Source organism: Tupaia chinensis, unplaced genomic scaffold (assembly GCF_000334495.1).
Source record: "Tupaia chinensis unplaced genomic scaffold, TupChi_1.0 Scaffold148607_1, whole genome shotgun sequence".
In the NCBI taxonomy this organism is placed as follows: Eukaryota; Metazoa; Chordata; class Mammalia; order Scandentia; family Tupaiidae; genus Tupaia; species Tupaia belangeri.
Genome location: NW_006208456.1, coordinates 1,158,169 through 1,169,543, shown reverse-complemented (window position 1 = coordinate 1,169,543; position 11,375 = coordinate 1,158,169). Strand labels below are relative to the sequence as shown.

The following is an 11,375-nucleotide window of genomic DNA, read 5'->3' as shown; positions in this document are numbered from 1 at the left end:
CATCTGGTGGCTTGCTTTCTCACTTTCCCTTTCTCTGTCTCTCTCTGGTCAAATTAAAAAATAATAACAAATGGAATTAAATAAATGAATGAATAACTCTTTAAAAAAAAAATCCTGAGAGAATAGAGGAGAAGGGACTGTGGTGTAACCATTACCCTGGTGGGTGACTTCTTCCTTTCTGTCTCTGTCTTGCACACATGCCCTATAAGAAAAAAATTTCTCTCTTAAAAAAAAAATACATATATATATTTTATATATATATATTTTTTTCTTTTTTTTGGGGGGGCCAGCAGGTGGTATAGTGCTTAAGGGCACTGGACTCCCACATAGTAGACCGTGGTTTGAGTTCCAGACCTGGCGGCATGGTTTTTCACTTTACCTCGCTCTCTCTCTTCCCCTCTGTCCCTCTAAATAAATAAATTAAATTAAATAATCATTAAAAAATTATTTTCTGGGACTGGCAGGTGGCATGGTGGTTAAGGGCACTGGACCCCCACATGGCTGACTATGGTTTGAGTCCTGGACCTGGAAGCTTGCTTTCTTAACTTCTCTTCCTCTCTCTAATCAAATTAAAAATAAATAAATAAAGTTAAATAAAATAATTCTTTTTAAAAATTACCTTTCTTATTTAATATTTTAATTTGACAAGAGAGAGAGAGAGAAAACAAAGCAAGCCACCAGACCCAAGACTCGAACCATGGTCGACCATGTGGAATCTAGCACCTTAACCACCATATACCTGCTAGACCCTTTCCTTTGCATTTTAAAACAATGTGGCTAATAGTTATTTCAAAGCAAAACCTCTGTATGTTTACTTACTATTACATACATAAACACATGGGTTTGAGGGCTGGCAGAATTGCATCACTTTGCTAGCCTACTTGGGAGTAGTTATGTTCCAGTGACTAGAACTAGATCTGAAAAATTCTCTCTCAGTGGGAAACTGCCCTTCCCAGACCTTTGGTCACACGAGCCAGCTGTCACTTTGGGTGACGGAGAAGACCTGCCAATGACTGCACGCATGGCCTGTGTGAGGTGAGAAGGGGGAAGACTGGGATGCTCAGGCTTACCTTAAGCAGTGCAGGCACCCTTAGACTCTGCACACCAATGACCTCCACTGTCCCCACCTGTTCTACCCCAGGGAAGGGGCTCCTGAGGGGAGCTAAATGAAGAAAATACTCTATTGATTCAGATCAAATTGTACCTCCAAACACACACAGAGGGTAAAGGCATAGAAGAAAATCTGGGCTCTGTTCCCCACACCCCTGCTGTGGAAGTGGTCTGTTGTCAAGGCCTCCCAGGACAAGAGGGCTCAGCACCAATCTCCAGAGTTGGCCTGTAGCATCAGTCTCCAGTCCTACCCACAGATCATTGAGTCCAGCCTCTGGTTCAATATCCTCCTCGCACTCTCCTTGGCTTTCCCCTTGCCACCAGGAAGGACAGGGCCTGCCAGGCAGGCCAGGGTCTCGGGTGGCTCATGAGAAGCGAGGGTCCTTTTGTTTCCAGTTGACTCTAGCTCTTTGCCAACAATTCCCTGCCTCTGGGCTCAAGGAGCCAGCCCTGGCTTCTGGCACAGGTTGAACTAAAAGCAGAGGACCCTCTATTCCCTATGAGTGTGTGATGCAAGTGTGCTGGGCATGCGACCCTAAATCACAGGCCTGCAGGACCCTGCCACCAAGGTCAGGAACAAGCAAGGGCAGCATAGCTGGTTGCTACTGGAGCACACCAGTGTCTCAGTTTTAGCCCAAATCCTGCTCCAGTTTAGGAAGGGTTAGAAACCCCTGGTCCACTGTGTACCCTCTCAATTGCACACCACACAGTCAATAAGTTATTTTGTAACACATCTTATTCAACATGTGGCTGGGGCCAGATGCTAACTTCATCTCGTCTTGAGCTGAAGTGTGGGTGACAATGGTCACAGCACTGCCTGCCCTGCTAGCTCAGCATGTACCAGCGGGTAGCCAGCTGGTAAGTAGTTTAAAACCGTAAAACCAAGACACTGCCTTCCACACAGCCAGGCTTGCCAACTGCCAGTACTAAGCCTTGGAGTGCCCCGATGATGGTAGCCATACACCCACATCCAAGCACGTTTCGTGCGACTCACCAGTATGAGGTTAAATCGGTCACTTGCCAGAGCGGAAGGATCTGAGCTCTGAATCTGGACCCTCTGTCTTTGCATGCAGCTCAGTCGCAGTTCCTGGGCTAACCTGCAGAGGGCAATGCGGGGAGGGCATGAGTGCACTGGGGTGTCCACCCTTGCCCTTCTCCAGCTCTCCCATTCAGCCCTCCTCACGTGACTCTTCAGCAAGGAAGTACAGCAAAATCCCTGGTCATCTGAATTTTAGTTCCCCACAAAAGGCTTAGGAAAACTAAAACAAAGACTGGGTGGCCCCTTCACAGAAGGTTAGGACCGGAGGGACTCATTCCACATCATCTGGTACAACTCATTCTCTTGAGAATGTGCCTGCAGATGAACAATGGCACATGGCGGCTGAGAGCCCAGGGATGCAGTCACCCACCTGCTGCCCCTGCCCCTCTGCCACAGCACGGCTGCCTCTCCCTCTCCCCTAAGAACACAGCATATCTCAGCGTGGAGGACAGATCTTTCTACCTAGATCTTTAATTCTTTCCTCCTCAGAAGGAAGGAAATAGAGGAGCACCCTGCCCTGCTGGATAGCCACCGCAGGGCTAGTCTCCCTGAGGAGCACTGCCCCACACTGAGGGCTGTACCCGCCTGTAAGCCACTTCAGCTGCACGTGTTTCCTCACCTGTCCCCTGCACAGTGGGAGGCAGAACACAGGGCCTATAAGCTCAGCTGCCGGAGTCAGACAGATCCCACCTTTACCTCGAGCAGATCATGCCACTCTGAGCCTCAGTCTCTTCATAGGAAATGGGGGCAAGTATCAACCTAATCTCACACAGTTTTAGTGAGGATTACAGCAGACACCATATGTATCTTGGTAAAGGTTAATGCACATATCCATCTAATTCCCACCTCCTGATTTTAGTTTGCTATAGGGTGCATGTGCTTGCTGGGAGGAGGGCAGGCAGGGAGAAAGTGAGGAATCATCCCCCAGTAGGAATGGCCACACCTCAATCCCTTGTCTTGGGATTTTGGGCATGCACACATACATGCCTGGTGTGAGGTTTAAGCCACCAGGTCTGAGACTCAAGTAGGTGGGAGTCCAGCAATATAACCATTATGCCATCTGCTGGCCCCCTCTCTTGGGGTTTTAAGCACATGCGCCCGGTGTGTTTTTCAAGTCGCAGAGTCCAGGTCTCAAACTGCACCGTCAGCCACGTGGAAATGAGTCACCTTAAATGCTATGCCACATGGCTGGCCCTAATGTCGTTTTCAGCAAAAGCTAAGACAGTGAAGAGTAGGAGGGAAAATCTCATGGAATAAAGATGTAGAGCTTTCTACTGAAGTGTCAGTTTACAAATAACACAGTAATTTCTGCCTAAATCCCCACCCCCACCACTCATTAGAGTTTTTCAGGGCTGGCCAGAGCAGCTGAGGCAGCTGTGAACCAGAGTCCCTCAATTGTGAAGATTCCTCACCGAGAAGCCTACACGGCCCATCCTCACTGGATTCTTGGGCCACAGAAATAAGAAACAGGAAACGATCATTCATGAAAAACCCTAACAATGTGGTATTGTCTTACCGGCAATAATTGGTGGTGTTGAGAAAACCCAGCTGGCTCTTTTGCAGCAAAGAAGATGCATTAAATCCCATTCTGGCTACTTTCTAAGTTTAAAAAAAATAAAGAAAAAGAAAAAAGAATTCAATAAAGATTTTATATATCTGAAAATACCCTATGGAGAGGATTTTGAATGTTCGCAACACGAAATAATGTTGCTGTAGATGAGGAATAGGCTAACTACCCTGATTTGATCACTACATGTTGTTATAGTCACATACTAAAAAAAGAAACCACCGTACCCACAGTATGTACAGTTAATACGTGTCAATAAAAAAATTAATAGACATGTATGTTACAGAACGAAGAATGTTTTTAGTTCCATAGGATGCAAGGAAGGAAGCAGGTGCCAAATTGGCAGGAAATATATGCATAAAGACTGGACAGTGTCCTCCACAAGTCTCCTCTCCTTGGCCCGCGGGAGAGCCCAGCACCAGAATGGTATGAGCTGGAAAGTCTGCTCAGCACCGTGGTCCAAGCCCCCGTCAATTTACTCCTGGGGAGACAAAGCCATCAGGCCAGTGAGTATGGCAATGGGATTGGACATTCAAGACTGTGTGTACTCTCTGCTTGGCCTATGGTGACCCCAAGGCCTGGGGGTTCCATTCCACAGTCCCCACAACCAACAACACATCCTGGCACCTAAATCTGTCTTTAAGTTGCCTTGCCACTCACTCTATACCTCGCCTACTGGTTTTCTATTTCCAGTACCCAGTTAATGAAATGACATCATGCTGCCTTCCCAGGATTCCCTCCGGGGAAGGACAAAATGTCAGAACTACTCATGAAGCCTGGAAAATGGGGGAGGAGGGGTGAAGACTTCTGGTTATTCTTATTCTCATCATTTTCCTGCCATGGGAAATCTAGGGCCACACACCCTGAAGCACACACCTATGCTAAGTGTCCCCAGTGGCTAGCTGCTGGCAGGAGCAGAGGGGACAGGTGGCTCGGGGACAGGAAGCCCACCTTTTTCTGCCTGTCTTCGTCCTCTAGCAGCTTCAGTCGTTTGCTCTCCATCTCCTTCTGTTGGATGCTCTCCCTTGTCAGAGGGTTGCAGTTGTTATGTCCAGGGAGCAGGCGGAAGTAGCGCTTCTTTTCAGGGTCGAAGTAAAACCCTGGTAGATCTGTAGCCAACAAAAATTAAACTCACTATTTTGGAACACTGCAAAGTATGCCCCCTAGTCAGGAGCCTAGTGGCCTTCCCATCGCCAATGCAGAGGTCTTTTGGGAGGACCAGGAATTGCCAGTCACTACCCTGGGCTGAGCTCTTTCCTGGGAAGTCTACTGGTCTCCAGTTTGCTGTTTCTGACAGAACCAGGTCCTCTTGTTATGTTTCAAATCGCTCCTAGAAGTCTCTCCAATCCAGGAATGGGCTAGGGATACCCACCCAAAGGGTCACACACAGACACACATGTGAGACCTGGCTGAGAAGAGAGAGCACCCAGAACAGACATGACCTGGCAGGGCTGGGTTCCCCTTTCCCCATAGTGGGACCAGAGAGGTCCTCTCCAGCGACTCCCTTACCTGGTGCAGAAGAGCTCCCAGCTGCACTGGACGACGTTGATGGGGCCTCATCATCTCTCTGGGCAGAGTCCTGTGGGCTCTGTGCTGTCCCTGGGTTGTGCCTGTCAACAGAGTTGTGGGAACTTTCAGCAGAGGGCCTGGGTTCCAGTCATCCTGACTGGGGGATGGGCCAAGTCCTATTCAGGCAGTCCTACAGCCTTGACCCGTGACCCGCTCACCTTTCTAGTTACTTAGGGGAGCACTTGTCTCACTATGAATAAATCAAAAGGAGCCAAGGTTTTGGCTTCTTGATCTTTTTTTCATTAAAAGAGGATACATGTCAATCATTCCTCTTCTCATCTCATCTGAGCATTTTGTGAGGTCTTTTGGAATTTTTCAGATAAGGGGGAGAACAGAAATCCCTGCGAATGAGAATTTACCAGCTGGGCTCATCTGTCAGCTCTGCAGCAGTTACAAGGCCAGGTGAATTTCATTCTTTGCTGGCTTCAGTAGTACAAAGCACTGAAAATTTCCTTGGCCACGCAAACTTACACATGGAGAAACAGACTCCGAAAACAGAGGTTAACATGCTCATCAGTGCCGGGGTAGAGCCCTCCTTAAACCACTTGATTTGCAAAGCCACAGGCGATTTCTGGGGCAATTGCAGACTGAAGAATGCAATGAAAAGGCACAAGACTTTGTTTTAGAACCCTGCTACAATTCACTTTAAAATCAAGAACTCTCCTTCTTGCCCCCCACGGAAAGGAATAAACTACAAAACGAGGTTAAGGAATTTTTTTTTTCCTTCTTTTATAAATACCAATGCTATACATAGTGTCAGGGAAAATCAGTTCTTCCCCTTTCTAGGGCCCAGAGTTTTTTGAAGTAGCTCATCTGGGATCAACAGGAGGAAGGATTAAATGGTGTGACAAATGTCTGTGTGTGTTGTCCAAGAACTGCTGCTCTGTCCTTTCTGCACGGACCCCGAAGATGGCTGGCTGTCCGGAAGGTTTCCACACCACCCTGCCGAGGCCAAGGTGTGACTCTCTTCTTGCACAGATCACATTTTGCTACACATTGTGCTCTTAAGGGAAGGACAAGGGCCCAAAAAGTATCCATAGTTCTCCTTACAACGTCCACAAACAGGGGCCAGCATGTGGTGTGGTGGTGGAGGGCACTTAACTCCCACCTGGCCAATCGTGGTCTGAGTCCTGAACTTGGCAACTCGCTTTATCACTTTCTCTCTCACATACTCTGTCCCTCAGTAAAATTTAAATAAATTAATTAATTTAAAAAATTATTCTTAAAGAATTTAAAAACATGCACACACATACATACACATTGTGCACTGTCCTGACCTTTCAACATGGGTCAAGTTTCAGAAATGACTTACCACGTAACAAAGGCCTACTCGGGCCAGGCAGCCCATCAGGGGCTTTTACACACATCACCTACCTCACAAGGTTATCAGCCTGTTTGGCAAAAAAGCACAGTGATTGGATGCAATTAAGTAAACTGCCCAGTTTGATGTAGGAAAGCAGGGTGTCTAACACAGACTTCGTAATTTTGGTTGTTGTTGTTATAGGGTACATGTGCTTGTAGGGGGTGAGTGTCAAGGTCTGGAAAATGAACCATGCAGTCGGCCACTATGCCACCAGCTGGCCCAGACTTCCTATTTGTAAAGCCCTTATCCCTTCCATAACTTCTAGGCCCTTTTTATTACTGTTTGGGTTAATTTTGTTCTATAGCAGCACTGAATGGTGATGATGCAGACATGTAATACCGGCTAACTGGGAGGCTGGGCCACAAGACTGCAACTGCAAAACCCTGCCAGAAAATCACTCACTCACTCTCTCTCTCTGCCTCTCCAGGCCTGGCATGTTTAGGTTAGACCAGGAACTGAAGCTGGACCCTTCACATGGCCCCAGACTTATGCAGCAGTGCCTGACTGCTTGTGCCAGTGCAGCTGGGCCTGGGTGAGCATCTAGATATGCGACATCTTGATGGTCTAGAGTGTGGAAAAGTCTGGAAATCGACATTTGTGTCCCCTCTGCTGAGATGGAAGCTTCAATGGAGGCTGCACAGACTTCTTATAGCTAGACGTCACCAGCCCTAAACCATAAAAAAGTGTTCTCTGGCCCAGCAGATGGTGTAATGGTTACGTCACTGGACTACTTGACCGCAGTTTGAGTCCCGGACGTGGCAGGGGTGGTTGTGCATGTGTGTGTGCCCAAAAGCCTGAGAGAGGCATGGAGGAAAAAGGGAATGGGGGTGGGGTGGGGTGGCCATCCTCCACCCCTGGGGGTGATTTCTCACTTTCTGTCCCTCTGTCTCTGTCTCTCCAAAGAACGCAGGCCCTATCACAAAAATCTCTTAAAAAAAAAAAAAAGTGTTCTCTCCCAGGGTTGGATGCGGATGGGGAGAGTACATGAATGCTATGGCAAAAATCTGAACAACAGCAAAAAAAGCAGACTCTCCTCAAGCCCCACCTGAGACTTACGTCGTCAGAATCTGCATTTTGACCGAAGCCCCTATGATTCACACGCACCTGAGTGTGAGCTGCACCGTGCTGACAATGCCAGAACGGCCCTGGGCAAAAGCTGGCCACCCAGCCTCAGCACACTTGCCTCTCATCAGAATCGTGCTGTCTGAACCAGCGGTTCTGCTGATGGCTTCTTCTCCCAAGCCTTCTCCTACTTTGCCAGTCGCTTGTATTCATCTCCATTCCTAAAAGAAAATTACGTACATATGTGTGTGCAGGCTTTCTGTTTGCTTCCCGACAGTCCTTCCAGGCCCAACCTGGGTTACCTCTCCTGGCCACCACACCAAGCCTTAGCACTTTCTGTGAAACTGTCTCTACCCCATCTCATACTAGATGTGATGTGTGTTCTTCAAGGCAGAGGTCTCGGCCTATTCTTTTTTGTTCCTACCACCCATGACCTAGTTGGCTCTCTGTAAATTTTTGCTGAAGCACGAGAAAACAGAACAAGAATATCAAATCTACTATTTTAAATCCCAGGTAGCTTCCTTCTACTCTGGGTATTTCCATTTAATAGTTCACACTATTTACAGAGCAGCGGGCCCACTCCTGTGCTGGCTACACCCTGGGGAGTGGGCAGAGCCATGTCCACGGTCTCCAGGCACTTGCTATTCAGTAAGAAGACACACAGACCAATTCCTGCAGTGTGCAAGAATAAGGGTGAAGACCCATATCTTCCCAGATGGATGTCTCCAGGTGGAGCAGGAGAAAAGCCTGCCTGCTCTGTGTGGACAGGGTAGGAAAGAGGGAGGTGGGATGGAAACAAATCCTAAAAATGAGCGCGCAGGCATGGCTGTGGGTTAAGGGGCCTGCAAGCGATTCAGTATGGTGAGAGTTGAGGGATGAGGCTAGACAGGCAGGCAGGACAGGATCATGATGACTCAGGGTGCTGAGGATGACATGATCAGACCTGCTTGCAAAGGCACCTTAAAGCAGCTACACAGGGAGTAAGGAGAAGGTTAAGGGCTGTCACAGCGACCCGCAAACTGGAAGTGGCACTGGGAATAGAGACCGATTTGGAAAGACTTAGCAGGTGAGTTTTTTGGGAGAGGTGGAGAGATAGAATGAACTGAGAAAGAGAGCTGAGGATGGATAGGGATGTGTCCCAGCTGGGAGAGCAGAAATAAGGTTCGAAGAAGAGCAGTCTAGGGGAGGAAGAATGCGAGCCTATTTTGAACAAACCAATTCCAAAATGCAGGCAGCTGGAAACAAGGGTCTGTGCATTCAGAAGGAACTGAAGCTAAATACATAGATTTGAAAAGTCTTCAGCACATGGTGCCAAAGTAAGACAAACGTGGCTCCAAAGCTAAAAAATATACAGTGAGAACTCAAATTCAAAATTAGAGACAATTTTATCTGAAAATAGGAAATCTAGCACATGTCATGATTCCTAAACCAGCACTTCTTAACCAACAATTCTGCCCACCAGGGGACCTTTCTTGCTTGTCATCATTTCGGGTGGGCTGCTACTGGCACCTAGTGGGTAAAAGCCAGGGATGCTCACGATGCACAGGACAACTTTTAATAAAATAGCACTGGGTCAGCTCTGCAGCCTTGTGGTTAAGAAGCAGGCCAATCCCACATGGCTGACCACACAGTTCAAGTTCTAGACGAGGCACACTAGGTATGTGTGCGTGCCAAAAGCCTGAAAGGACGGAGATGGAGGAGAGGGGACAGCAGTGTAACCACTGGGGGTACAGGGTGAGGGAGGGAGGGAGGGGGGTGCTTTCTTCTCTCCCTCCCTTTACACAGAGGGCCCAAAATAGTATTGAGGTTGAGAAACCCTATTCAAAATAGGTGCTTGGGGCCGGCAGGTGGTAATGGTGGTTAAAGGTGCTGTATTGTCACATAGACGACCACGGTTCAAGTCCCAGACCTGGCAGCTTTCTCTCTCTGGTCAAATTAAATAACAACAGCAACAATAACGAGTGGAATTAAATAAGCCTCAAAATAGGAGGTGCTTGACAGCAATCGGCTGGACAAAATGCTGCATCCTGCAGCTCTGGAGCTGGTCTGTGGGGTAGGCATTAAACAGATGTGTTGCTGGGGCCAGCAGGTGGTGTAGTCCCAGACCTGGCAGTTTGAAACTGACACCAGGCATGTTTATGTGCGCGCCCCAAATCCCAGAAGAATAGAGGAGAAGAGACTGGGGCATGGCCACTCCCCTAGGGGGTGATTTCTCTCGTTCCCATTCATTGTCTCTGTCTTTCTCCAGCAAGCATACCTCTATGGCAAAAACCTTACAAAACAAACAAAAAAAACAGATGTGTGGCACAAGGCTGAGCTTGGCTTTGCCTTTCAGAAACTTTTAAAAAATACTTGAAAATGAAAAGAATAATTTCTTTAAAAATTGTTTATTTTATTATTATTTTTTAAATAATAATATATGGAGAGATGTGGGGGTGAGTGAGAAAGTAAGCACCAGGTCTGGGACTCAAACCGTGGTTGGGCACGTGGGAGGTCCAGCACCTTAACTACCACGTCACTTGACAGCACCAAGAAGAACAATTTCGAAGAGACTACTGCTGTGGAAAGACATAATATTCATCTCAAACAGCAAATAAACATAGTTTGACTTTATGGAAACTGGGCAATATCACACAACTTATAAATGTGTATAACTTCCTTCTTTTGGGACTAGATCATGATAATACAAAACACTATCAAAGTCGTATAGGAGGGGCCATCAGGTGGCATTGTGGTTAAGATGCTGAACTCCCACGTGGCCAACCACGGTTAAAGTCCCAGACCTGGCAGCTTGCCTTCTTGGCCCACCCCCCGTCAAGTTTAATAATAATAATAAATAAATAAATAAGTAAAAAGTCACGTAGGAGTTTTTTTTTTTTAGAGGTTTTTCACTATAGGGCGCATGGCTCGCCAGAAAGGCAGAGACAGACAGATAGAAAGCAAGAAATCACCCCCGTAGGGGAAGAGGCCACGCTGCAATCTCTTCTCCTCCATTCTCCTCTTAGGATCTTGGGCACGCACGTACATGCGCCCGGTGTGAGTTTAAGCCACCAGGTCCGGGACTCGAACCATGGTCAACTACATCAGAGTCCACCGACACAGTCATTATGCTAACTGCTGGTCCCCGTATAGGAGAAATTTACTACAACTTTCCAAATCTTTTTTTCCCCTGTTTTTTGGGGAGGTTTTGCTATAGGGCGTGTGTGCTCGTCAGAAAGACAGAGGGAGAAATCACCCCCCAGGGGGGATGGCTATGCTGTAATCTCTTCTCCTCCATTCTCCTCTTAGGATCTTGGGCACGCACGTACATGCGCCCGGTATGAGTTTAAGCCACCAGGTTCAGGACTTGAACCACAGTCGACTACATGGGAGTCCAGTGACATAGCCATTACATTAAATGCTGGTCCCACTTTCCAAATCATTTTATAAGCCAGTATTAATCTAACACCAAAACCAGACAAAGACATCAGAATAAAACTTTAGATTAATATGACTTACAGGGCCGGCCAGAGGTCTGATGGTTATGTGAGCTGGATCCCACATAGACAAACAGTGACCGCACAAAGTCCTGGAAATAGCAGCTTGAAAAACAATGTGGACTTGGGACCAGCAGCTGGCGTAATGGCTATGATGCTGGACTCCCATATGTAGGCAACCGCAGTTCT

General features: G+C 47.5%; 1 protein-coding gene across 3 annotated transcripts in view; it reads right to left on the bottom strand.

The window, feature by feature from the left end:
- Positions 1–11,375, bottom strand: part of DCAF4 (DDB1 and CUL4 associated factor 4) — a 34,467-nt gene that overhangs the window by 14,987 nt on the left and 8,105 nt on the right. For 2 of the 3 annotated variants that reach the window (XM_006170496.2, XM_006170497.2), the window contains exons 2-6: positions 7,832–7,931; positions 5,226–5,326; positions 4,668–4,825; positions 3,666–3,748; positions 2,105–2,207 (exon numbers count right to left, since the gene is read on the bottom strand). In XM_006170496.2, coding sequence (XP_006170558.1) covers positions 2,105–2,207; positions 3,666–3,748; positions 4,668–4,825; positions 5,226–5,326; positions 7,832–7,929 — 543 coding nt within the window. In that variant the 5' untranslated portion in view covers positions 7,930–7,931. Of the gene's footprint in view, positions 1–2,104; positions 2,208–3,665; positions 3,749–4,667; positions 4,826–5,225; positions 5,327–7,752; positions 7,932–11,375 lie in introns of all 3 variants that reach the window. The other variant, XM_006170498.3, reaches the window with a different exon arrangement.